Source organism: Giraffa tippelskirchi, chromosome 4 (assembly GCF_054371585.1).
Source record: "Giraffa tippelskirchi isolate mGirTip1 chromosome 4, T2T-mGirTip1v1.2.pri, whole genome shotgun sequence".
Lineage (NCBI taxonomy): Eukaryota > Metazoa > Chordata > Mammalia > Artiodactyla > Giraffidae > Giraffa > Giraffa tippelskirchi.
The window spans coordinates 143,078,983-143,104,807 of NC_137278.1; the positions used below are offsets into that span (position 1 = coordinate 143,078,983).

General features: G+C 37.4%; 1 protein-coding gene across 3 annotated transcripts in view; it reads left to right on the forward strand.

The window, feature by feature from the left end:
- The window catches only part of PTPRB (protein tyrosine phosphatase receptor type B), a 120,441-nt gene that overhangs the window by 38,446 nt on the left and 56,170 nt on the right, over positions 1-25,825 (forward strand). For all 3 annotated transcript variants that reach the window (XM_081589647.1, XM_081589648.1, XM_081589649.1), the window contains 6 exons: positions 9,831-10,106; positions 10,814-11,065; positions 12,634-12,897; positions 15,832-16,101; positions 17,458-17,718; positions 22,478-22,744. In XM_081589647.1, the coding sequence (XP_081445773.1) occupies positions 9,831-10,106; positions 10,814-11,065; positions 12,634-12,897; positions 15,832-16,101; positions 17,458-17,718; positions 22,478-22,744 (1,590 nt within the window). The remainder of the gene's footprint in view (positions 1-9,830; positions 10,107-10,813; positions 11,066-12,633; positions 12,898-15,831; positions 16,102-17,457; positions 17,719-22,477; positions 22,745-25,825) is intronic.

Consider the following 25,825-nt stretch of genomic DNA (forward strand, 5'->3'; position numbering starts at 1 on the left):
CAGTTCACAGCCTCTGATCTAGACTCTGAGGACCCAGTGTTCACAAAAGTGTGGAGTTTTTCAATATTTGTTATCTGCATGATTTATTTCGTTAGGTTTTGTTTGGGTCATGTAATGTTTGTGAAAAATTCAGATTATTTCACCAGCATTTAGCTGAAAATTCATATAAATACCAGACATATTGATTACCTTAAAATATTGGAAGATTTGGCAAAACTTGATCATTCTGCCTGGAACTCTCTAAAGCTGAATTGTGGCTTTTCTCCTTTCAGATACCAGTTCCCCCAAATCCCCTGGACTGGGGATTATTTATTTCCTTACCTTAAAGTATCCTAAGGACATTTGTGTTTGCTAATATGAAACTGTAGAGTTTTCATTTAGAAATTTGGGGGAATTTTTGTCTTTCCACAAATAAGAAGTAGTTCTTCAGGACCTAAAATGGTATCTAGCTCATGGTAGGTGTTCAGTAAATATTGATTAACTGGATGGATAGATGGATTGATGAATGGAGAGATGAACGGGTGGACCTATGAATGAATAAGTAGATGATAGACAAATATTAATAAATGAAATTAATACTTTAGGGGAGAATGTATGTAAAGAAAGTGAAAGTGAAGTTGCTCAGTTGCATCCGACTCTTTGTGACCCCATGGACTATAGCCTACCAGGCCCTTCTGTCCATGGGATTTTCCAGGCAAGGGTACTGGAGTGGGTTGCCGTTTCCTTCTCCAGGGGATCTTCCCGACCCAGGGATTGAACCCAGGTCTCCCACATTGCAAGTAGAGGCTTTACCATCTGAGCCACCAGGGAAGCTGAATGTATGTAAAAATATGGTCTATTCTCCTTGGGTTATGGGTAAGTTATGGAGCCCAGGGAAGTAATCTGATGGTAGGCAACTTTACCTATAGGAAGAATATCTTTGTGGCATATACTCTCTTGTTCGTCACTGTCAGGTTCTTATCAATCAGCCTAGTGTGCTTTAGTCCTGTCCAACTCTTTGCGACCCTATGGACTGTAGCCCACCAGGCTCCTCTGTCCGTGGGATTCTCCTGGCAAGAATACTGGAGTGGGTTTCCATGCCCTCCTGCAGGGAATCTTCCTGACCCAAGGACTGAACCTGAGTCTCTTACATCTCTTGCATTGGCAGGTGGATTCTTTACCACTAACGCCACCTGGGAAGCCCTGCTAATCAGCCTAGAACAAAAAGGCGAAAATATTAGCTCTTTAAAATTAGCTCCTGTGTTTTTAACTTTTAAAAAAGCTTTAATTACCAAATTACTATATCAGTTATTATTTCCACCTCAACATGTTGTATTAGTTTACTAGGGCTTCCATAACAAAATACCACAGACTGGGTGGCTTTAATAGCAAATTTATTTTCTCATGGTTCTAGAGCCTAGAAGTCCCAGATCAAGTTGTTAGCAGGTTTCTTCTAAGGCACCTCTGACTGTCTTGCAGATGATCACCTCACTATGTCCTTACTTGGTCCTTCATCTGTGTTGTCTATGATCTAATCTCCTCTTCTTATAAGGACACCGGTCATATTAGAGTAGGAAGCACCTTAAAGACCCCATTTTAACTCAGTTACCCCTTTAGAGATCTTATCTGCAAATACAGTAACATTATGAAGTATTGGTAGTTAGGGCTTTAACATATGAATTTCAGAGAGATGCAATTCAGTTCATAACACTCACGTGGCTTTAAACACGGGTCATTATTTCTCAGCACTGTCTGTAACCAATGGCATCAAAATCTGTTGCAAGGTTTGTTGTGAAAGCATATTGTTGGCTTCTACCTCATATATAATGAATTTAAAAGTAAAGCCTAGGGTATCTGATTTTAAACAAATATCAAAGTGAATCATTGCATACTGAAGTTCAAGAGATAATGATATAGTTTTTCAATTATTCATTGGCATTAAGATTTTGGTAACCATTTCTTTTTATGCCTGGTTAATTCTATAATGCTTAGAAATATTTATTGTCTTTCCCAAGAAGAAAATAATACTCTAATATTTGTCTTGTACTCATGTAGTATTTAAAATACTTTCATCTACCTTGTTTCATAAGTAAAAGTATAAAATATATATATTTAACCGACCATATATTGTTTAATTATATCCCCATGGCAATCCTGTGGAGGGAATGTCATGAGGCACAGGTTACATAGTGGTTAAGAGATGAGTTCTGAAAGCAGCTGCCTCCATTACTTACTAACCAAGTTGCCTTGGGCAAGTTATTAACCTTTTCTAATCTCTAAAATGGGGACAATAATAAAAATAATGCTCCCTTCATAGGATTGTTTTGAGGTTTTGATTTAGACATAAATTCTACAACCGTTTTTGTCACATACTAAGTGTGAAATGTTTCCTGTTATTACTTTCAGGTTGGAGATGAGATTGATATTCATAAGAATTAACTAATCACAAATCCATACTGTTAACAAACATAGACCTTGAACCTTGACTTACTGACCTAACTCCTACTCCTATTCTTTCTATTACTTTGTAGAACAGATATAATTTTTAAGTTGGCTTTTGTTCTTTCAAATTACCTGTGATAGTTTGTTGTTACTTTTCAACTCAACTTTTAAAGAGAAGAAAATATATTACAAAATACTTTAAATCTATACATACTTAAAGGTATCTATACTCAAGGGTAGAATAATGATTAAAACTGTGTTAGTGTGATGAAATAATATTGATTTTGATTGTGTTTTACTTCTAGTGATGGTCTTCAGTATTTAGGAATCAGCCATTTGTAATGTATTTATTTCAGGAATTTTAAGGTCAAGTTGAGTTCCATATATGAAACGGACTAACCTAGTTCTCTGAACGTGACTTTTTGTGTGTTTGGAAGCTTCTGCCATTAGTCTGACTTCTGTAGGTGGGCATGGCATTCTGCACATTACCAAGAAATAAAATCTAATTTGTCCAGACAAAATGGAAGAAAATTTATTATGTCTTCCATTCCCAGACACCAATTCCCTGGAATCCCCCTGGGGGATAGAGGATAATGCTGACTACTTTCTAACATTGTAGGAGAAGTCAAGGCCATTCTGTATATAGGAATGTATATAAACAAAGATGAATCTATGCAACTGAAATTAACATGGTAGATATACATACAGATTTCCAGGGACTGGGGGTTTTGATTTTGTTCTTCTTCCTTCTAGACGGAAGAACCCAAATACATAAAAAGTAAGCAGAATAGTATTATGAACGACCATGTACTTACACATCACCTACTGTCAACAGTTACCAAATGACAGATAATCTTGTTTCATCTATATCCTCACTCACTCCCTAACCGTGTGTCATATCAACACAGCCCAAGGCATTGTTTATTTCATTTATAAATATTTCAGTATGCGTTTCTGAATGATAAGCATTATTTTTAACATAACCACAGTATCAATATTGTACCTAACATTAACAGTAATTCCTTAGTACTGAGATGTCCAAGTTCAGAAGCACACATCAAGAGACAGCTCATGAATTTCTACATAAGAGAGACTTCTGGGCAGCAATCTGTTTGGAAGAAGAGGCCAAAGGACTTCCCTTTATACTACATTTATATAATATTGAGAAAATCTCAATTGGTTTTGCTTTTCGGCCACACTGCGTGGCATGCGGGATCTTAGTTCCCTGACCAGGGATCAAAGCCGGGGCCCCAGCAATGAGAATACTGACTCTTAACCACTGGACCAGCAGGGACTTCCCAAGAAAACCTCCACTGTTAATATCAAAGAGAAGAGTGGGACAGCTGAAGGATATCCTGGGCCTGAGGGTATGAAAGTCTCTATCAGCTGTCAGGGTCCCCTCAGTGTTGACGCGATTCTCTAATACTCAGTGGAAGTGAGCTTTTCAGCGCTGTAGCTTAAACTGCCCTCTCACTGTGCAATGGCCTCTCTTCTCTCTGATTTCTAAGTCCTGCTTGACCTTCCAACTTGCTCAAGTTCATTTCCCTCATGGAGCCCACCTCTGAGATCTTCATCCTTGAATGTCATTCCCCTTTTGCATTTCCAGCATTGACACTGACCTGTGTTACCCTGAACAGCAAGAACAGTAGCAGTAATCACACCAAGTGCCATTTTCTGAGGCCTCACCACATGCCTGGGCTGTACTTAAAATTTTGCCTCCATTACCTCTTAACACTGCAACTCTGTAAAGCAGGTGTCCCATTTTACAGATGAGGAAACTTAGCCTCGGTGCAGTTAAGTGACTTGCCTAAAGTCACTGTTTGAAGTGACATTGTTGGGATTTGAACACAGGTGTAGAGTGACATCAAAGTCAGCCTCCCTGATAAGTCACCTTTGTGTTTAGCTTTTTCACATGTCCTATATGCCTGAGTAAACTGTAGACTCTCAGAGGCCAAATATGATGACCTGTAAAATAATATGGTATTCCTCACTGTTGTTAATCATGATGCAATGATTGTCTAACCTGATTTAATTTCAAGGCTGTTAAAACTTTAAAAGTTCTTTGCTACTTGAACTTTATGTCTAATGTAAAAGTTGATAAATGAAATGTATTATTAGCATAATATGGAATACATCATCTTATAAGTCAGAAAGCTGACTATAGCCAAACTGCAACAAAGTAAAATAAAATTGTTGTTGTTGTTTAGTCACTAAGTCTTGTCCGACTCTTTTGCAACCCCATGTGCTGTAGCCCAGCAGGCTCCCATGTCCATGGGATTTCCCAGGCAAGAACACTGGAGTGGGTTTCCATTTCCTTCTCCAGGGGATCTTCCCGATCCAGGGATCGAACCCATGTTGCCTGCACTGGCAGGCGGATTCTTTACCACAAAGCTACCAAGGAAGCCTTTTGAAAGAGATTTTCCTCTCTATGCATGCGTGCTAAGTCACTTCGGTCGTGTCAGACTGTTTGTGACCCTGTGGATTGTAGCCCGCCAGGCTCCTTTGACCACGGGATTCTCCAGGCAAGAATACTGGAGTGGGTTGCCAGGCCCTCCTCCAGGGGATCTTCCTGACCCAGGGATCAAACCTGAGTCTCTTATGTCTCCTGCATTGGAACGTGGGTTCTTTACCACTAGTGCCACCTGGGAAGCTCTTCCTCTTTATAAATGTATTTAATTAACCACAGATTGTGAGAGCAGTTGCTTTCTCATTTTCTTCTTCTGCCCATTTTCAAAAACCTGTAGCAAGGAATGGTTTGTGGCTTTTGCCTCACCCTTACTCTGTTTCCATGATAAAATTCCCAGTTTATATGAATAGTTGATGTTCATACCGTTTTATGTAGAGGGCTACTAAACACAGCTTCTGGTCTCCTAGCCACTCTGCTTTTAACTAGAATAGTATCATAATTCCCGTAAAGGTACAGAAGTTGACTCTGTAATCACATAAAATCACATAGATCTCTTGGACTGGAGTTAGTGCAGAAACATAAGGTGTGTGTTGGAGAGGTGGGTGGAGGATAGTATCCTGCTTGAGGAGACCTTGAGTTTCTGTGGAGAAATCCAGACTTCATCTCATGAAGAATTCTTGGTGCTTCCTAGGAGATTAGGATGGCAGATGGGAGAGATATACAAAGCAATTATTTGGCAATAGTGGGGAGAAAGATGGAAAATAAGAAAGACACTTGGAGGAATCTGACGCAACACAAGGAACACCAGGTTAAGGCAGTAGGAGAGAAAAAGGAATAGACAAGAAAAATATTTTTAAAAAATCAATAGAATATTCCTGGATGCAGAATTAGATTTAGCTTTTATTAATGTTGTTGTTCGTTTATCTGTATTACAGTATCCAAATCATCATCAAAGCTTCATCAAATGAAGCTTCTGTAAATTTATCTATTATTTTTCTTAGACATCTGGTTTGATTTTTTGTTATACTGACCATGAGACTCATGACTTCATTTTCCACCCTGGGACAACTAAGGTGTGATGGAAAAGAACTCACGGAGAGCCAGATGTCAGAAGCTCAGCTGAGTTACCTGTGTAATGTACATGAGTCACTTAATGCCTCTTGCCTCTTCTCCAAAGCACATTGTAAATGACCAGATCCTATATATGTATACTCTGTGCTATATGATTTCAAAAAAAGCTTTTAGACACTAACTTATGAATTGTCTGCTCTCTTGTTATAAGGCTAAATTTATTTCCAAAATAAATACTAACATTTTGAATTCTAAGCACCCTTCAAATTCTTATAGCAGTAGATAATAATACTTTAATGGCCATACAAAAGAATTTTTAAAATATCACTTCTATTTTATACATATGGGTTTTTCTCTCTCCTTAAGTCAATGTTTAAGAAAAAAGGGAAAAAAGGAAGAATTTGTTTTGGTTCAGGAATCTGGCTAAACTTTATCAGAAAAAGCAGATCGACAGCAAACCTACTTATGAAATTCTAGGGCTTCCTGATAATGAAATTCACTGAAATTGAGCAGCTGAATACTGCAGAATTTTGCTTTCGGCACTCCACATTTCAGGTCTGTCCAGAACCAAGAAATACAAAGATGTCTTAATTTTATGGCTAATGATAAATTTTGATACATTGATTGAGATTAAATTATTGATTTATGGTTTCCAATAGTTCTCATGGCTCAATAATACTTCACTGGTTACTGTATATACGAGAGCTGTGGATGGAAAAACCAGAAAGGCTATAAATGCACACCTGTGTACATTGATAACCTTTAGCCATCAGCATAAATTATATAAGTCAAGTAGGGTTTTCTAATTACATATGATCTTCATATGATAAGATTACAGACATATGACTAAATTTTCAAATAGCATTAAAACTCTCTTTCATATCTAGATAGAGATCTATCTATATAGGTAGATGATGTATAGATGGATAGGTAGATAGATGGACAGAGAGATAGATGAAATTAGCAGCCTGATAGAAGTATCTAATTTGTTTCTAATAAAATATTGAAAACTTTAAAAAATTTAATACAGCAGAGTTTTCCTTGGTCTTAGATTGAAAAGTCTGAAAACTATTGCACTCCTGCTGCATGCATAGCAATAGTGGACCTCTGCCAGCAAAGGCCTTTATCACAGCATAAATGGGGTTGTAAGTGTTTGTTTCCAGTGCAGGTTCTTGCAGCCCAGGCACTTCCCAATCTCATTGTTCCTTTGTTCTAGCGGATGTACAAAGGGTTGGCTGTTTTGTTTTCTGGCTCAGAGAGATTAGATAAAGCCTGCATTTCTGAACTTCACCCTCTAGGCACGCAACCTTAAAATTCATTTTTTACAGCTTTTATTTTGCAAATTATATATGTTTAGATCATAACGATCATAACATCATTTTTTTTAACCTTTACCTGGCTGGGCTGTGCATGTAGGTGACAGTATTGATCCCATTTGAACAATCACTGGAAAGCATCTCTTTCTCTCGTTCTTGTCCTTAAAATGCCTCTTCAGCAAAAACGCATCACCTCAATTGGCTATGACAAGGTTGCTCTTGGGTTTCTCAGGCTATGAGAATCTCATGATAACAAGAAAACTTTTTGTGAGGGGAAATTACGTTCTTTCCTTTTATTATGGCGTCTTTAATTCTAGACTGTTATGTGGGATAGAAAATTTAAATAATATTGCCACACATACACACAGACACAAACCCATACTGTTTTTCCTCAAGAACCCATAAATGAGAATCATCTTGGGAATTTTTTTTTTAATTTTATCTTAAGGGTTAGAAAGTTAGTTCATGGGAATAAATTGATAAGATTTTTCCAAGTTTTTTTTTTTTTCTTAAGAAAAGCGATTAATGCTATTATCAGTTTAGTCTCTAAAAAATATGGTATTCCAGTTTTGCCTCCATTCTGTCAGTGATTCGGAGGAAATTTCTCTTTATGATCTCACAGACAGAATACGTTGTATACCAGGTAAAGTCTCTGGTATATCTTGTTACTCCTCCAAACATTTAAGAATATAGGTACTGTTATTATGCTGCCCAGATGGAGGGAGAAACGGAGGTTAGAAGGTTAAGTAACTTCCCCAGGGTCTCATGACTGATACATGAGGGAGCCAAAATTTGAATTGAGTTCTGACTCCAAAGCCCACTCTCTCTGCCACTATTTCTATGACAAGATTGTCCCAACTAGAAGAGGAATAATAGTAATAGTAATAATAGCAAACGTTGAACACTATGTGCCAGACACTTTTTTAAGTGCTCTAGATAAAATACTCAATTTCATCTTCATAACAGATCTACTGAAAAGATAGTATTGTTATCAGCATTGCATAGAGGACACAGCTGAGGCACAGGGAGGTTAAGGAATTGCTACACAGCTACAAAGCGGGAGACCCGATTCAAGACTCTAGAGTCTACACTCTTTAGGTGAACCTGGGCTGCTAGGGTATAAACCACAGAACCTTGTCCTCCTAGCTCACCTGTGCTGTGGAATTCCAAAGTTTGCTGCCTTGACTTGACTGTATTTAGCCTATGTGTGGCGTCTATGGGTGACCCATAGTCTACTGAGCTGTCTGGCTACAAATGCCTTTTGAATATAGAGTAAGATTACCTTGTTCCTATTTGTATTAATGCTAATAACAAGTGAAGACTTTCTTAAAACATATACTGTTCTAGGAAGATGCTAGAATTTCTTATTTCGTGAGTAAAATATAATTTACCAGGCGGTAGATAAGAACTGCTGTGCCATGCCACTAAAACAGTTAACCTGACTCTTGAAATTTAGTCTCCAGTATCTTGAGCTCATTTCCGAAAACAAAAACCAGATAGGATTTCTGAAAACTTTGTATACGTCACTGTCAATGTTTCTTCTCCCCATATTCAGGGTGTGGAGAGCCTCATTGCTCAGATGGTCCCACAGCATCATCTGCTCTCTAAATCTTATTGACTTGGTTCCTAACCTGGAGATGTACTGGTCATCCTATTTCAAGTTCTGCAGTGAAGATTCAGTACACAAGATACAGGACTCCTCAGACTGACCCAGGGCTCTGAGAATTGAAACTAAGTGCACAGCCGGGTGCAGGACTAACCCATTCCCGTCTGCTCTAAGAGTTTTGGCAGCTCCAAAATGTCCCAGAACTCAAGTTTAAAAAAATCTAGGGACATAAGGAATCCCAATTTCTAAAAATATTTATTTGGCTGAGTTGGGTCTTAATTATAGCACACAGGATCTTCACTGCATAATGCGGGATCTTTCCTTGCGGTACACAGACTCTCTAGTTGTGGTGCATGGGTTAGTTGGTCCAGGACATGTGGGATCTTAGTTCCCCGAGCAGAGATTAAACCCACATCCCCTGCATACAAGCAAATTCTTAACCACTGGACTACCAGGGAAGTCCTAGGGAATCCCTCTTGTTGGGAGTATTCATTTTGGTGAACATACCTAGCCTTGGCTTCATTATCAGGTTTGTATCTTTTGTGGTTTTCTGATATTTAAGAACAACCCAAAGTTTTGTAAATGTAACCCCCTAAGCCCCACAACCTAAAAAGAGAACATTTAGCAGAAATTTTAAAATTATTTCTTAATATCTGTATTTTCTGTTGAGATTTTCAGTATTTATCCAGGAAGAGCCTGGATGTTTGTCAATGTTTGAAAAATGCAAAACCTGCAAGCCAAAGAAACTGTACCCTTGCTTGGATCTCCAAGCTCAGAACTGTCGTAACAAAAAAGTTTTATTAGAAAAAAAAGTTTATATGACTAATAGCTAAGGTAGATTCCTTTTTTAAGTACAGTGGTTTGGAAGTAGTGTAAAATGCCCATTCATATCATGGGCAGCAGAGTTCTGAAAGTGTTGAAGGAAACTGAGTCTGGATTGTAGCAAGGTAAGAGTGCATCTGCAAAAGTCCTCAAGCCACCTTCTCGTTTTTTGGTTTTTGCCCCATAGATCCTTTACCTCCTGCTAGGTTTGAAGTCAGTAAAGAGAAAACTACTTCCACCAGTTTGCATGTTTGGTGGACTCCTTCCTCGGGAAAAGTCACCTGGTATGAGGTACAGTTACTTGATGATAACCAAAAGATACAGATGGCCCAAATTCAAGAAAGAGCTTCACGGAATGAATACACATTTTTCAACCTCACTGCTGGTAATAAATATAATATTGCCATCACAGCTGTTTCTGGGGATAAACGTTCCTCTACAATGTATGCCAATGGATCAACAGGTAAGATTTGTTTACGTGTAGTTGGGTATTTAATAGTCTATACTCCTTTTGAAGTTATATTAGATTCAGGAAACAGGAGTAAGAATACTGTGAGATCAACAATAGATAGATAGATAGACAGACAGACAACAAAACTGTTTGATACAGAGGAAAGACTGGACTGGGAACAAGGAGGTGGGATTGGGCTGCCACCGTGCCGGGTGATTTTGAACAAGTCATGGAACTTCTCTGGGACCGGAACTTTCTCCAAAATGAAGATGTTTCCTAGCAAGTCTTTGCTTGTACCCATGCATCCCAGTATCAGTGGCACATTACCATTTCCTTCCATAACACACTGTCTTATCCTTCACTCTCCACTCATTTTCTCTCCTGCTTTATTGCTCTCTTTCAATTTTTCATCTTCTTTAGTTCTTTCTTTTCTCTTTTCCTTTTACTGCTATGCCACATCATACTTCATTGGCAAAATCTACCTTGATACCTGTTAAATGGGGGAGATAGACAGGTAAACTATGATGTAGCTTTAGGCTGTGAGATTTGAAAAGAGCGTTAATCCAGATCCCAGTAAAATGTCAAGGGTGCTATTTTCATTAGTTATTACACAAATTACAGAGAAGCAAAAATAAATGTGTGGTTTCAGATTAAATGTGTTTATATATTTTATAAGGAAATTATGAATAACATTTTGGAAATGCATTTTATCCCACTAGTGCCATCCCCAGTGAAAGATATTAGTGTTTTGGCGAAAACTAATTCACTCCTGATTTCCTGGTCGCGTGGCTCTGGGAATGTGGAACGATACCAGCTGATTCTAATGGATAAAGGGATTCTAGTTCATAGTAATGCTGTGGACACTACTTTCTACACTTTTCATGGACTGACACCTGGTCACCTCTATAATGTCACCATTGTTAGTGAGGCTGCAGGGCTGCAAAACTACAGATGGAAATCAGCCAGGACAAGTAAGTTTCCCTAGCTTTTCCGTATGGTAATAAGCTCAATTCAAGGAAATGTTTAATAAACAAGGTTTATTATTTGAATAGTGGCAGTATAGGACAAATTAAAATCCATATATTATAAAAGACCTTAATATGTATCCATATTTCTACTTAGAGAAAGAGGGATTCCCTTTTATTCTAAAGTTTAGGCTAGCCCTTGGCGGTGTTATGAATGGATATAGTCTCAGCTTCTCTTTTTATTTAAGGATTGTTACTTCCTTCTCTTAAGCCAGCATCCACTGCTTTTGTGACATCACTCACAATGAACCAGGATTACTCTTCTCAGTGCTATACAAACACCTACTCTTGTGAACCAGCCATTTCCCAAACCTTCTCTTCTATGAAGCATCTACTGAGACCCAATTCTATAGTTGTTCTCATAGGCTGACATAGCAAGAAAGCTAATCTGTGGTATGCTAAGTTTTAATGAATCGTGTACATACACACATACTTATTCATTTGTTCTTTTAATCAGTATTTGTAAGGTGCAAACAATATACTCGACATTGTAGATTCAACAGTGTCCAGGAAAGACAATGTCTTTGCCTTCATGGAGCTTCCATTCAAGTGGATTCTAATGCTTCTAGTTGGTCTACTGTGTTAATAAATCCCCTCCTTTGGGAAGCTATGTAAGTTTAAGAGAAACTCTAAAATATGTAGTACCTTAGACATTATTCTAGTGGGGAGAGTTCCTAAAACTATAGGAGGTTGGTTGGAAAGATATTTGAAGACACCTATATATTTACATATTTTTATATCACGCTTAAAAAAATATGTATATATATATAGTAGCAAAAAAATGTACCATATATCTTATTATTTATGTAAATCAAGAGCAATTACATTACTAATTGGCCTGTGCAAAACCAGTGTGCTATACCCATTATTTTATTGAGACATTATTAATTTATATTATGCCATTAGTGAGGCCCAAAATTATAGCATAGGCAAAAGTTAGAAAAAATATTCACCAAAGTGTCTCTTCTTTGTAATCATTTCCTTTGATGAAATAATAGCACAACTCTTAAGCTTCAGCTTTATCATGATTTAATATGAAAAGGAAAGTACTTTTAGCACAAAAATTTATGATACCCAATCAATCAACCAATCTATTTATTATGTACTTGTTATTAAATACATAAAAAGATGAGTAGAAATTAGGCAGATGACCGACTTCTTTGAGGAGTCCACTTAAAGAATTTCAGAAATGGAAAAGACCATTTTAAGTTTTTTTGACCCAAGCCATCCTTAAGCTAAGGGCCCCTAGGTTTAGTGAGATAGACAGAACTGTCCAGGGTTGCCCAGCCAACCCATGGCCAAATTTGAGCCAGAATCTAGGCTCCTGACTGCCATGTTTGTGCTCTCTCCACTAGCCAGACAATCTTCCTTTGGTTTTGTAGTATCTTTTTTTTAATGTCGTGAAGTCAGAGCAGAGACTGTGGCTTGTAGAGATTAAAATACAGGTCAGAATTTGGCCGTAAGAGTGGTATGACATCTTGAATTAAAATCTCTTTCCTGTTCTTCCTAATTAGCCCCCATGGAAGTCTCAAATCTGAAGGTGACGAATGAAGGCACTATGACTTCTCTAAAAGTCAAGTGGCAAAGGCCTTTCGGAAATGTGGATTTCTACAACGTTACCCTGTCTTACCAAGGGACCATCAAACAATCCAGAACATTAGCATCCCAGATTACTGAAAGTCAATTTAAAGACTTGGCCCCTGGACGACTTTATCAAGTCACCGTCAGTTGTGTGTCTGGTGAATTATCTGCTCACAAGACAGCAGTGGGCAGAACAGGTGAGTCTAAGGCTCCATAAATTCCTTAGTTGCTCAAATCACTCTCTGATCCATCTTAGAATGGGATAAAATAGTTCAGTTCAGTTCAGTCGCTCAGTCGTGAGCACGCCAGGCCTCCCTGTCCATCACCAACTCCCGAAGTCTACTCAAACTCATGTCCATTGAGTCGGTGATGCCATCCAACCATCGCATCATCTGTCATCCCCTTCTCCTCTCGCCTTCAATCTTTCCCAGCATCAGGGTCTTTTCAAATGAGTGAGCTCTTCACATCGGGTGGCCAAAGTATTGGAGTTTCAGCTTCAACATCAGTCCTTCCAATGAACATTCAGGACTTATTTCCTTTAGGATGGACTGGTTGGATCTCCTTGCAGTCCAAGGGACTCTCAAGAGTCTTCTCCAACACCACAGTTCAAAAGCATCAATTCTTCAGCACTCAGCTTTCTTTATAGTCCAACTCTCACATCCATACATGACTACTGGAAAAACCATAGCCTTGACTAGATGGACCTTTGTTGGCAAAGTAATGTCTCTGCTTTTTAATATGCTGTCTAGGTTGGTCATAACTTTTCTTCTAAGGAGTAAGCGTCTTTTTATTTCATGGCTGCAGTCACCATCTGCAGTGATTTTGAAGCCCCCCAAAATAAAGTCTGTCACTGTTTCCACTGTTTCCCCATCTATTTGCCATGAAGTGATGGGACTGGATGCCATGATCTTAATTTTCTGAATGTTCAGCTTTAAGCCAACTTTTTCACTCTCCTCTTTCACTTTCATCAAGAGGCTCTTTAGTTCTTCTTCACTTTCTGCCATAAGGGTGGTGTCATCTGCATATCTGAGGTTATTGATATTTCTCCCGGCAATCTTGATTCCAGCTTGTGCTTCCTCCAGCTCAGCGTTTCTCATGATGTACTCTGCATATAAGTTAAACAAGCATGGTGACAACATACAGCCTTGACGTACTCCTTTTCCTATTTGGAACCAGTCTGTTGTTCCATATCCAGTTCTAACTGTTGCTTCCTGACCTGCATATAGATTTCTCAAAATAAGTTGGAAGGAAAAATTTTTCCCACCCTGGGAAGTATAGTCTACATAATTCCTACATAGACTGAGAGTGTCTGTGAGTGAGGACTCCCTGTGCAGAGTCAAGCAGAGGGTTAATTGCATTCATATGAGTTTTTTAAGCAAATGGATTTGGATTGATTTCTGAACGATCTGTATTATTGGCTCTGCCCTGTGCTCTTTCATGTTACACTACTTAAGTAGCATAAATGAATTAGAACTGATGCTAATCAATAAAACATTTCTGATCAACTCTTATAATGAGGGCTTTGTTGTTGCTTGTTGTTCAGTCACTCAGTTGTGTCCAACTCTTTGTGACCCCATGCATACCAGGCTTCCCTGTCCTTCGCTATATCCTGGAGCTTGCTCAAACTCATGTCCATTGAGCTGGTGATACCATCCAACCATCTTGTCCTCTGTCGTCCCCTTTTCCTCCTGCCTTCAATCTTTCCCAGCATCAGGGTCTTAACCATGTTTTCCATGAATTATTTTATTTTGCCACCAAACATTTATTCAGTACCTTCCTTGTATAAATTATAGTATCATGTGCTTTCAGAGTTATTAAGATGGTAGGGTTCAGCAAACTACACCCTTCAGCCAAATATGGTCTGTGACCTGTTTTTGTGTAACCCCAAACTGAGTGGTTCTTACATTTTAAAGAGGCTTTAGAAAGAAAGAAAACAAAAGAAAAATATAAGAGCAATATATGGCCTGAAAATTCTGAAATATCAATATTTACTTTGCTAACTCTTGTTTTTAGGGAAGTTACATTTTAATCACACAAATGTAGAATACCCACACAATTTTTTTTAAATATTAAATTTTAATAATGTAATTATATTGCTGTTTCCATGGATCAGACACTGACTGAACACTTTACAGCATTATTTCATTCAGGTTTCACCAAAATCACTAGAGGTCTTATTGTTATCACCAGTTTATAGATAATTCACAGAGGTCAAATAACTTGTCCATAGTCATTCAACCAGTAAGTGGTGGGGTTTAAACCAGGCTGTCTGATTCCAGGGTCCATCGTCTGTGTTATTGGAGATGCCAGGTAAGAGCCATAAATATGGTCAGAGAGAAATGAGAAGCTCTCTTTCAGAAGATCAGTAAAGATTTTGGGGAAGCAGTGGCCTTTAACTGGGATTTTTAAAATATGAAGTTCTTGGCAAGTTAAGAGGGAAAGAGGGAAGGGCATTTGACGTATAGGGAATAATAAAAACAAAGACACAGTGGCAGAGGAGCCCAGGAGATCTAAGGTCTAAGAATGAGAAACTGCAGGCCAGCATTCAAGAGTGGGAAATGAGGGAGGGGCCCTGCAGGGAGAAGTCAGAGTGAAGACTGCCAGGATCTGGGCTCTCATTTGGGAGAGCTACAAACTCCACATCAAAGACTTGATGTTTTATTCTGTAGTTAATGGGGAAACCTTGAGTGTTTTTGAGCAAAGAAATAATAAGATCAGAGTTATATTGTAAGAAGATTAATCTTTTCAATTGGAAAAGAAAGAAATGTTTTGTGACCACTGTCTTCCAAAAGATGCCACAACCGTCAATGTCACTGTCATTAGAAGCAACATCAATATTGTCTCTAGGGCTGGTGTGCAATTAAAAAAACACAGCATTCGTAGCACCAGGTTATTAATAGCGTTACAGAAGATCGTATTACTGATATATTGCTAAAATTATTTTAGCAAACATTTCTCACATGTCAGATGACTCCAAATTACTCATTTGCAATTCACAAACATCAGGAGGAGATAGAAATGTTTTGAATTGCTACTATTAGATTTCTCATCTACTGTTGCCCATTAAAAGTGAATGAGTATCCTTACCTTTGGATTTTAGTATCTCCTTGTGACATCATTTCACTGTTTAGTTCCACAGAAAGTTGGGGACCTGGAGGCAAACAGCAATGGTTCTACGAAGTCCCTGGTAGTAAGCTGGTCGCCCCCTGCTGGAGACTGGGAGCAGTATCGTATCCTGCTCTGGAATGGTTCTTCTGTGCTGCTCAACATCACCGTGGGAAAGGAGGAAACACACTATGTCATAGATGACGTGGGGCTTATACCGGGAAGGCAGTATGAGGTAGAAGTCACCGTTGAGAGCGGAAATCTGAAGAATTCTATGCGTTGCCAAGGCAGGACAGGTATGCTAACATAATGGTGTTAATGATTGACAGAACCTTAATGTGGACCTTCGTCCAAGTAACCCAGGTAACTAACCATCAATGTCTTACCCCAGCATTCCCTGGATTTGAGACATTTTAGACGGATAGACTGAAATAGGTTGGTAATGTTTCATTTTGTCAAATTAGAACAATAGAAATCACTTCCTCTAGTAAGTCCATTGTTGTATAAAAGACCTTTTTAACACCAAAAGAATAAGGAAACAATCTGGGCAAATCCTCCCCACAAAGTAGATATTTGATAACTATTTCTTGGTAGTTAGTGTTAGAGAACCACTGCCTTGACCCACTGCTGACTAATGGGGGAGTTTCAGTTACCAAAAAAGAGTTGTTAAAGCAATGAGGGGTATTTCAGACTTTAGGGCAGAGGAGAGTGAGGTTTCTGAGACATGGATTTCGGCATTCTTGCTGTCACCATTACACTGTAATTCCATGGCAAGTCACAACCTCTCTGAGTCCATTTCCTCAATTTTCATATAAGAGAGTTGACCTCTAAGCTCAACATTTCTACGACAATCCCTGTGACATGGAATACGCCACACTTAGAGTGAAATTCAAATATATTCTCTCTTAGTCTTGCCTGATAATAAGGAAATAACTACACTGATGCAGTGTTCTTAGAAAACTGTCAAAGAAAAGGACCAAGACATGTCTTTAGCTTGCCAACTGTGTCTTCCAGTCATCTCTTCATTTTCCAGATGTTAGTATCTCCTGGATGATGATCAAAAATAAATGACCCAGTAGTTTCCAAGAGTATTCTTTCGAATCCTTATTTCTGGTTATGTTACACCAAGTTTTTTGTGATTCGCTTTTTTTTGTTGCTAAATGCTCATAAGCATTCAGAAAAGAAATGTTCGACTAGAACACTCCTGTGGATGGAAGGGAGCAGACCTCTAAAGAACACTCAAATGTATCCGAGTAAATCAATGACCCAGACGTTGTTGTTCAGTTGCTCAGTCGCGTCTGACTCTTTTCTACCCCACGGACTGCAGCGCACCATGCGCTGTCCTTCACCATCTCCCACAGCTTGCTCAGACTCATGTCCATTGAGTCAGTGATGCCATCTAACCGTCTCATCCTCTGTCGTCCCCTTCTCCTCCTGCCTTCAATCTTTCCCAGCATCAGGGTCTTTTCTAATGAGTCAGTTCTTCACATAAGGTGGCCAAACTATTGGAGCTTCAGCACCAGTCCCTCCAATGAATATTCAGGATTGATTTCCTTTAGAATTGACTGGTTTGATCTCCTTGCAGTTTAAGGGACTCTCAAGAGTCTTCTCCAACATCCAAATGACCCAAATGTCTACTGCTTTTTCCTCAGTCCCCCTGGCTGTCCTTCATCTTCGTGTCAAACATGCCAATGAAACCTCACTGAGCGTCATGTGGCAGACCCCTGCAGCAGAATGGGAGAAATACATCATTTCACTCATCGACAGAGACCTCTTACTCATCCATAAGTTGCTTCCCAGAGATGCCAAAGAATTCACTTTTACTGACCTGGTGCCTGGACGAAAATACATAGCTACAGTCGCCAGTATTAGTGGAGACCTCAAAAATTCATCTTTAACAAAAGGAAGAACAGGTAATATTTTTAAATAAATTTTAGACTTTAAAACTATCCTGTCTGCTGAATTATGTAACATTCATCTTATAAATGTTCATTAAGAGCCTATTCAGTACTGGGCATTGTATATATATACACATTCATGTTTCATGTTTTCCATATATTTGCTCTCTGGGCTATCATCTGGATAATTTCCTCAGATCTTAGTTTTAGTTTATTAATTCTTCTTTTAGTTTTATCTGATCTGTTTGAAAGTCCACCCATTGAGTTTTAAGATTTAATTGTTATGTTCTTCACTTTTAAATATTTTCTTTGGTTGTCTCAAATCTGGTTTGTATTCTGTTGCTCTTTCCATTCTCCTCCCTCTGTTAATATAAGTAAATTCATGACTTCTATTTTCAATCTATGTCTGATCAGTGCAGTATCTGAAATCATCAGGAGTTCAGTCCTGTTGTTTACTGAGTTGTCTGCCTTTGCCCATGGTGCTTTACTTCCTCAAATGTTTGTGATGCTTTACTTTAAACTCATATATCTTGGATTTTTATTTTGTGGGAATTCTTTGAGATAGGTTTCAGAAGGAATTTTCTTTTCTGGAGATTCTTTCAGGTGTACAGGATTTCTAGCAACTCAGACATTTAATCTAAATTATCAACTTGAGGTTTTTGATCACCCAGGTTTTATGAATTTGACTTGGCAAACTCACTGAAAATGTGATGAATTCTCAGTGGAAGATTTTTTCTCCCAATACTAAGGAGGCTGAAGTATGTGGGGAGCAGGGAGGAAATATTTACTTCCCTTACATTTAGAATGTAAGCTTTCAGGATTCAGTATTATGCAGAGTCACCTATGAGGTTCCTCACCCTGGGAATGTCCTATTCATAGTTCCAGCAAGGCTATAAAATCAAAGCTTAGATTTATATTTGAAAGGTGCCCTCATGGTGAAAGTCTGCTTCAGCTATCCAGTTACCTCTCTCACTTTATTATAGGTTTCTGAGAATTCATTACATTCCTGACAACTCATTCATAGATCTACATTTTTATGTTTTGTCCAGCATGTGCAGTTGTGTTTATTGAGGGGATTTTCATTGTTTGTGCCAGAAATCAAAATGTTTTTGTAGTGATTTCCCTTGTTGTGCAAAAGCTTTAAGTTTAATCATGTCTCATCTGTTTTTACTTTTATTTCTCTTGCATTTAGGGGACAAATCCAGAAAAATTATTATTACAATTTATGTCAAGAGTGTTCTGCCTATGTTCTCTTCTAGAAGTTTTATGATTTCCAATCTTACATTTAGGTCTTTAATCAATTTTGAGTTTATTTCTGTGTATAGTGTGATGAAATGTTCTAATCTCATTTTTGTACATGTAGCTGTCTAGTTATCCCAGCACCACTTGTTGAAAAGAATATCTTTTCTTCATTGTATATTCTTGCTTCCTTTGCCATAGATTAAATAGCCATAAGTGTGTGGATTTATTTCTGGGCTCTCTGTTCTGTTCTATTGATCTGTGTGTCTCTTTTTGTGCCGGTATCATATTGCTTTGATTACTGTACCTTTGTAGTATAATCTGAACTCTGGGAGCTTGATATCTCCAGCTTTGTTCTTTTTTTCTCAGGATTGCTTTGATAATTCATGGTTTTTGTGATTCCATGTGAATTTTAGGATTATTTTTTCTAGCTTTGTAAAAAATGTCATGGATATTTTGGTAGTGATTGCATTAAATCTATAGATTACTTTGGGTAGTATGGTGATTTTAAACAATATTAATTCTTCTAATCCAAGAGCATGGGATATCTTTCCATTTCTTTGTATCATCTTCAGTTTCCTTCATCAGTGTTTTTATAGTTTTCAGATTTTATATTTCACCTCCTTGATTAAGTTTATTCTTTGATATTTTATCCTTTTTGATTTGTGGTTGTTATGGGATTCACAATGCTGACCTATAATTATATCTACTTGGTTTAGACTGGTAGTCATTTAAGTTCACATGCATTCTGAAAGACCTATGTTTTTTACCTTCCTACCCTACATTTTGTGGGTTTGATGCCATATTTTACATCTTTTGCTTATCCCTCAATTGTATATTGTTATTACAGTCACATTTACAATTTTTTGTCTTTTAATGTACATACTAGCTTATTTAAGTGGTTGATCTAGTGGGATTTTTTCATTTCCTATAGATTCTTCTTTTCTAATTAGAGAAGACCCCTCAACTTTTCTTTTAGGGTATATGTAGTATTGATGAACTTTTAGTTTTTGCTTGTCTTTAGTTTTTGCTTATCTCTACTTCTATTTTAACTGATAATCTTGCTGGGTATTTTAACTGATAATCATCCAATCTTAGGTTGGATGTTTTTCCCTTTCAGCACTTTGAATGTATCATGCCACTGCCTTCTGGCCTGGAATATTTCTGCACAGAAATCAGCTGACAGCCTTACAGGGATTCCATTGTGTATGAGTCTTTGTTTTTCTCTTGTTGCCTTTAGAATTTTCTCTTTAGCTTTTGCCATTTTAATTATGCTATATCTTGGAGTGGCTCTATTTGGGTTCATCTTATTTGGGACCCTCTGTGCTTCCTGAACTTGCATATCTGTTTCTTTCTTCATGCTTGAGAAGTCTTCAGATGTAATTTCATCAAATACATTTTCAATCCTCTTTTCTCTCTCTTCACCTCTGGGACCCCTCTAATGCAAGTATTGGAACACTTAATGTTATCCCAGACATCTCTTAAATTGCTTTCATTTTTTTAAATTTGTTTTTCTTTCTTTCTTTGTTCTGATTGAGTAGTTTACATTATTCTGTCTTCTAGATCACTTATGTGTTACACTAAGTCTGCTCCTCATTCCTTCTTAGTGTGTTTTTTTTTTTCTTTTATTTCAGCTATTGAGTTATTCATTTCTGGTTGGGTCTATTTTATATTTTCTGGTTCCTTGTTAAAATGTTCACTGTTTAGATAAATTTTTTCCCTAATTCAGTTAACATTTTTATTACCAATGTTTATAATTCTTTGCCTGGTAAATTGTTTATTTCTGTTTCATTCATTTTTTTAGGGATTTACTTTTTCTTTTCAATTGAGAGTAGTTCCTCTGCTTTTTCATTGTGCTCTCTGTCCTCTTGATCCACCATCTTGATTTCCTCCTCTGGCTTGTCTTTTCCTTAATTTATTAGTGTGTCTTGCAAAACAGAAGTTTTTAGTTTTAACGTCCAATTTATCAATTTTTTCTTTCATGAATATGCTTTTGGTGTCATATCTAAGAAGTCTTTGTCTAACACAAGGTCATCAAAATTTTCTCCTAGCAGTTTCATAGTTTTAGGTTATAAATTTAGGTGTATTACCAATTTTGAATTTTTGTATGTATATGAGATATGAAGCAAGGTTTCTTTCTTTGCACATAGACAGCCAGTAGTTCTAATCCTATTTATTGAAAAGACTCTCCTTTCTTTACTGAATGGCCCTTGCATCTTTAAAAAACATCAGTCTCCTATAACGTGTTGGTCTATTTCTGGATCCTCAATTTTTTTCCGTTAGTCTGTCTGTCTACTTTTTTTCCAACATCACACTGTCTTCATTACTGTAGCTTTCTAGAAGTCTTGAAATCAGATGATGTTAGTCCTTCAACTTTATTTTTGTTTTTCAAAATTATTTTGGCATATAATTTGCTTTCCACATGTAATTTAGAATTAGAATTGAATCTTTCAATCCATGTACAGTAAAATATTTTAATGAATATGTTTATATCTTAATCCAAAAGTCAGTGATTTCTGAGAAAGATTGTGCCAAGGCTCTAATCCCTTTGATTATCTATCATAATTCTGGGAAGAGGTACAAAGGAAATGTTGATCAAGTGCCAACTTCAAGATCTGTGTGAAAAGATTTGTTAATGGACAGGTTAAAAATCACAATGATTGTTAATTAGGTAAAGGGCACAGGCTCACAGGTGAGACAGATCAGGCCTTGGACCCCAGAACGACTCTTTTCTAGCACTGTTGTGTAGGCCAATTACATTTTTTGATAATTGATTCAGTTGTTATCATTAATATTATTATTATTTAATACTATAACTTATATTATTGTAGCATTTTCATGTATAACAGGGCTTCCCTTGTGGCTCAGCTGGGAAAGAATCTACCTGTAATGTGGGAGACCTGGGTTCAATCCCTGGGTTGCTAAGATCCCCTGGAGAAGGGAAAGGCTACCCACTCCAGTATTCTGGCCTGGAGAATTCCATGGACTGTACAGTCCATGGGGTCGCAGAGTCAGACACGACTGAGCGACTTTCACTCACTCACACATGTACAATAAGAATAGGCCTCTTGAGAATGTGCCAGTAAAGAATTACCAGTTTCCTAGACTACAATCTAATCATCAAGTTGAAGGGATTTCCCAATACCACCCCGTAACAACCATCCAGTAAATAATGTGACTTTCAGTTCTCATTGAGTAGGGACAGGTGAAATCCCATTAGGTAAGCAATTGTCAAAAATAGCACCCTTTTATTATTTAAAATTTAAAATAAAAAATACTTAATAGGCATACATCTTATCCTTGGATATGAAATAATTTTGATTTTCCACATAAGCAGCTCTTTCAGAATGGTAGAGTCTCTGTAGGGGACTCACTCTCCGTATGTCACAGGAAATAAAGCTAACTGTCTATGTCAAAGTATATGTATATATTTTAGCATTTTCGAGACTGCCTCCATTTTTTACTCATTTTTGTCACACTTCCTTAGGGTAATGAAGTGTCATCTGTGTTTCCTTCCCTCTCTGCTCTGTTTTAGTGCCTGCCCAAGTGACTGGTTTGCATGTGGCCAACCAAGGGACAACAAACAGTCTGTTTACTAACTGGACCCACGCCCTGGGGGACATAGAGTTCTACCAAGTCTTACTGATCCATGAAAATGTGGTCATCAAAAATGAAAGTGTCTCCAGTGAGACTAGCAGATACAGCTTCCACTCCCTCAAATCAGGCAGCCTCTACTCCGTGGTGGTAACAACAGTAAGCGGAGGGATCTCTTCCCGACAAGTGGTGGTGGAGGGAAGGACAGGTAAGAAGAGTGTGACCTACAGACACCTGAGCACGTGGAGCCTCCGGAGTGTATCCTAGAAGGCTTGAAACATCCTAAAGACAGACCCAACTCAGACCTTCCTAAAAGCCAAGTCTCAATACCATTTAGACGGTACATGGTGATCTCCCAGGAATGGAAATTGGAGGATGAGTGAGAGAGGAGAGAGTGAACACTAAATTTTCTAAAATTTCCAATACTTATTGTGTCAGAACTCTTAGAAAACCTTAATGATGACACAATAGTCATTTGTTGCCTAAGTTTATTCCTTCATCCAGCTAATATTCTTTGAAATTTTTATGTTAATCTGACATAAATCTTAGGACATGTTAATCCTAAGACATGTTAATCTTACCCTAAGGTAAGCAAGTCATAAACTTTTTAAAAAAAAACATATCTTCCATTCTCTTTTCTTATTCTTAGTTTCAAGACAGAAAAAACAATGATCTCCAACTTCTATGGTTGAAAGTTAATAAAATTCCCCAATCCCATATATTTTCATGGGCAACATTAAACAGTGTTTAATACTGTATGCCACCTAAACAGTGTTCCTTGACCTTAAAGAGCTCATAGTCAAATAGGGCAGAGAGCTAAGTAAGCAAATAAATATCTTATGGCAATATGTGTCAGATAGAGGTGCAGCACCAAAGAAAGGAATATAATTTTCTACACAACACAAAGAAAGAATGTAAATACAATATAAAATGTATGTTCCAGTTTCTTAGAAAGGAAAACAGTTAAATAAATCCAATAGAAGCTTTAATAATTATTAGTGACCTCAGAATCAACTCAGTGACTTTGCCTGTTTAATTTCATATGATTATAAGAAGTTGGATGTCAGGCTCATCTCTTCATATTTCCAGTGCTCAGATTCTGAGTATCAGTAGCCTATATCCACAGTTATGTCCTCTTCTAAAATCATGAATCTCATCTGCTTATTGAATCCAAGGACCATTAACTTCATTAACTCTCCCAAAAGATCAACCAAGTCGCTGAAAAGATATTTCTTGTCTAGGTAGAAATTCACTGATGTCTGCTCATTTCTGTCATTCTGTGGCAACTGATGCTGTTCTTCCTGATATCTTCCTTCTTCTCTTTTAGTGATTCTTGGCACTATCCATCAGTGTAGCATAATTGGATTGGGGAACCCAAAAGCTTAGTTTGGGGTCAAGAGGCCTAGATTCTGGCCCTAGCTCTCCATTAACTTATCTCTCTAAGCTTTCATTTTCTCTTCTATGCCCAGTAATTCATGCCAACACCAGGTATCAGAGTGGGGAAGGAGAAATAAGTTAAGGAGAAGATTTGAGAAGGAACTTGCATCCATTTCCCATTGAGTTGCAGTTGCATTAGTCAGATTACATTGACTTATTTCCTGCTTATTCAACTGTACAATGTAGGTGTTCCTGCTTGGACAACTCTATTGGTTGGTTCTTCTCCAGGCAGTAATTTAGGGACCCAGGGTCCTACCATCTGTGGTTCTTCCTTCCTCTAGGTCCTCGGAGGTCTCTTCATTTCTCCAGAGGATGAAGGTTATAGGGAGGAGAGAGACTACCAAAGCTGGAAGTAAACACATCACTTCCACCCACATTCCTTTAACGGGAACAGTTGTATGACTACACTCCTCTGCAGGAGTAGCTGGGCAATATAGTCTAGCTGTGTGTCTAACAGGAAAAGGAAATGGTTTGGTGAGCAAGTAGTCAGACTCTGCTACATAGGTTAATTCCCATCTTAAAATACACCAAGGGCTACCCAGCTTATTGTGCTGTGCTAAAATAGTTTGGTGTCTGAGATCACTTGATAAATGAGACTTGTAATTATTTTATACTATATTTTAATGGCAACAGAGGTATCAGTATTTGGCCAACATTATATAATAGAAGTATGCAAAAAATAGATGAGAAATTCTTTGAAGAATGATTGTAAAGTTTTGAGGAGAGGACAAGATACGAATAAATATTAGCATCAGTTATTTTATTCAAACACATTGAGTGCAGACATTATAATGAAAAAGGAGAAAAATGGAATATTACTATAGAAACACAATAATGAGAATTTTGAAAGGTGCTTTCGTTAGTATATTTTGTACATGGTAGATTGTAAAAATAATTCGATGGCTGAAGCCTTAATAATCATTACCATCTACTCAAATTGCTGAAGTATTAGTCAAGGTTGAAATAATTCATTTATACTTCTACAGATTTTAAACATATATATAAAACCTCCCAGCTTAGATAAGGTGGCAAAATATTTAAAATTTAAAATATCAAATGTGCTTAACAAATCTAGTTATGACCTGAAAAAATGCTAATTCTAAAGGAAAATAAATTTTATATCTGTCTTTTAATTTTTTTATATCTGTCTTTTTAAACATGAATTTATATTTTTGGTAATATTTTTGATAATTATATCTTTTCTAATAAAATGTTAGTAGTTGCAAATATTTCCAGCAGTTTTGAAAAACACGCATAGTTATTTTGAGAGCTACCAAGGGATGTAATATACAGATACTAGGAAGGACAGAAAATAAAAGAAGGAAGGGAAGAAGGAGGGAAGTCATCAATACACAAATAATATGGCTAAAAGTTCAATGTTATATCTAGGAAATGTCCATATACATAGAACAGCATCAGCAGAATTATTCAATAGAGTGCTGTTTATATCTTTGGTGATGGATAAGTGCTTATAGACATAAAAAAGACTTTGGGGCTTAAATCACAAAGTCAGAGCATATTAGATAAGAAGGATTCTCAGAGGTCATCTAGCCAAATCCCATCAATTATATGTGATGTATGGATTTTGACAGTTATATGAAAATGTTTACCTGAAGTCAGTCAACCAATGATGAAAACGGCAGTGGAGGTCATATATACTGTAATATTTTATTCTGATACTCACTACTGACAGTGCTATTTGTTGTGCACTTATTTCTAATACAGGGAATAACTATTATTCATCATCACAATGATTAATTTGCAGATTAACTTGTACTAGTAGCTGGGGAACTCCTGGAAGGCATCCGCATCTTTTCTATTTTTGTACGATTGTGGTGGACACCAGAAAAGT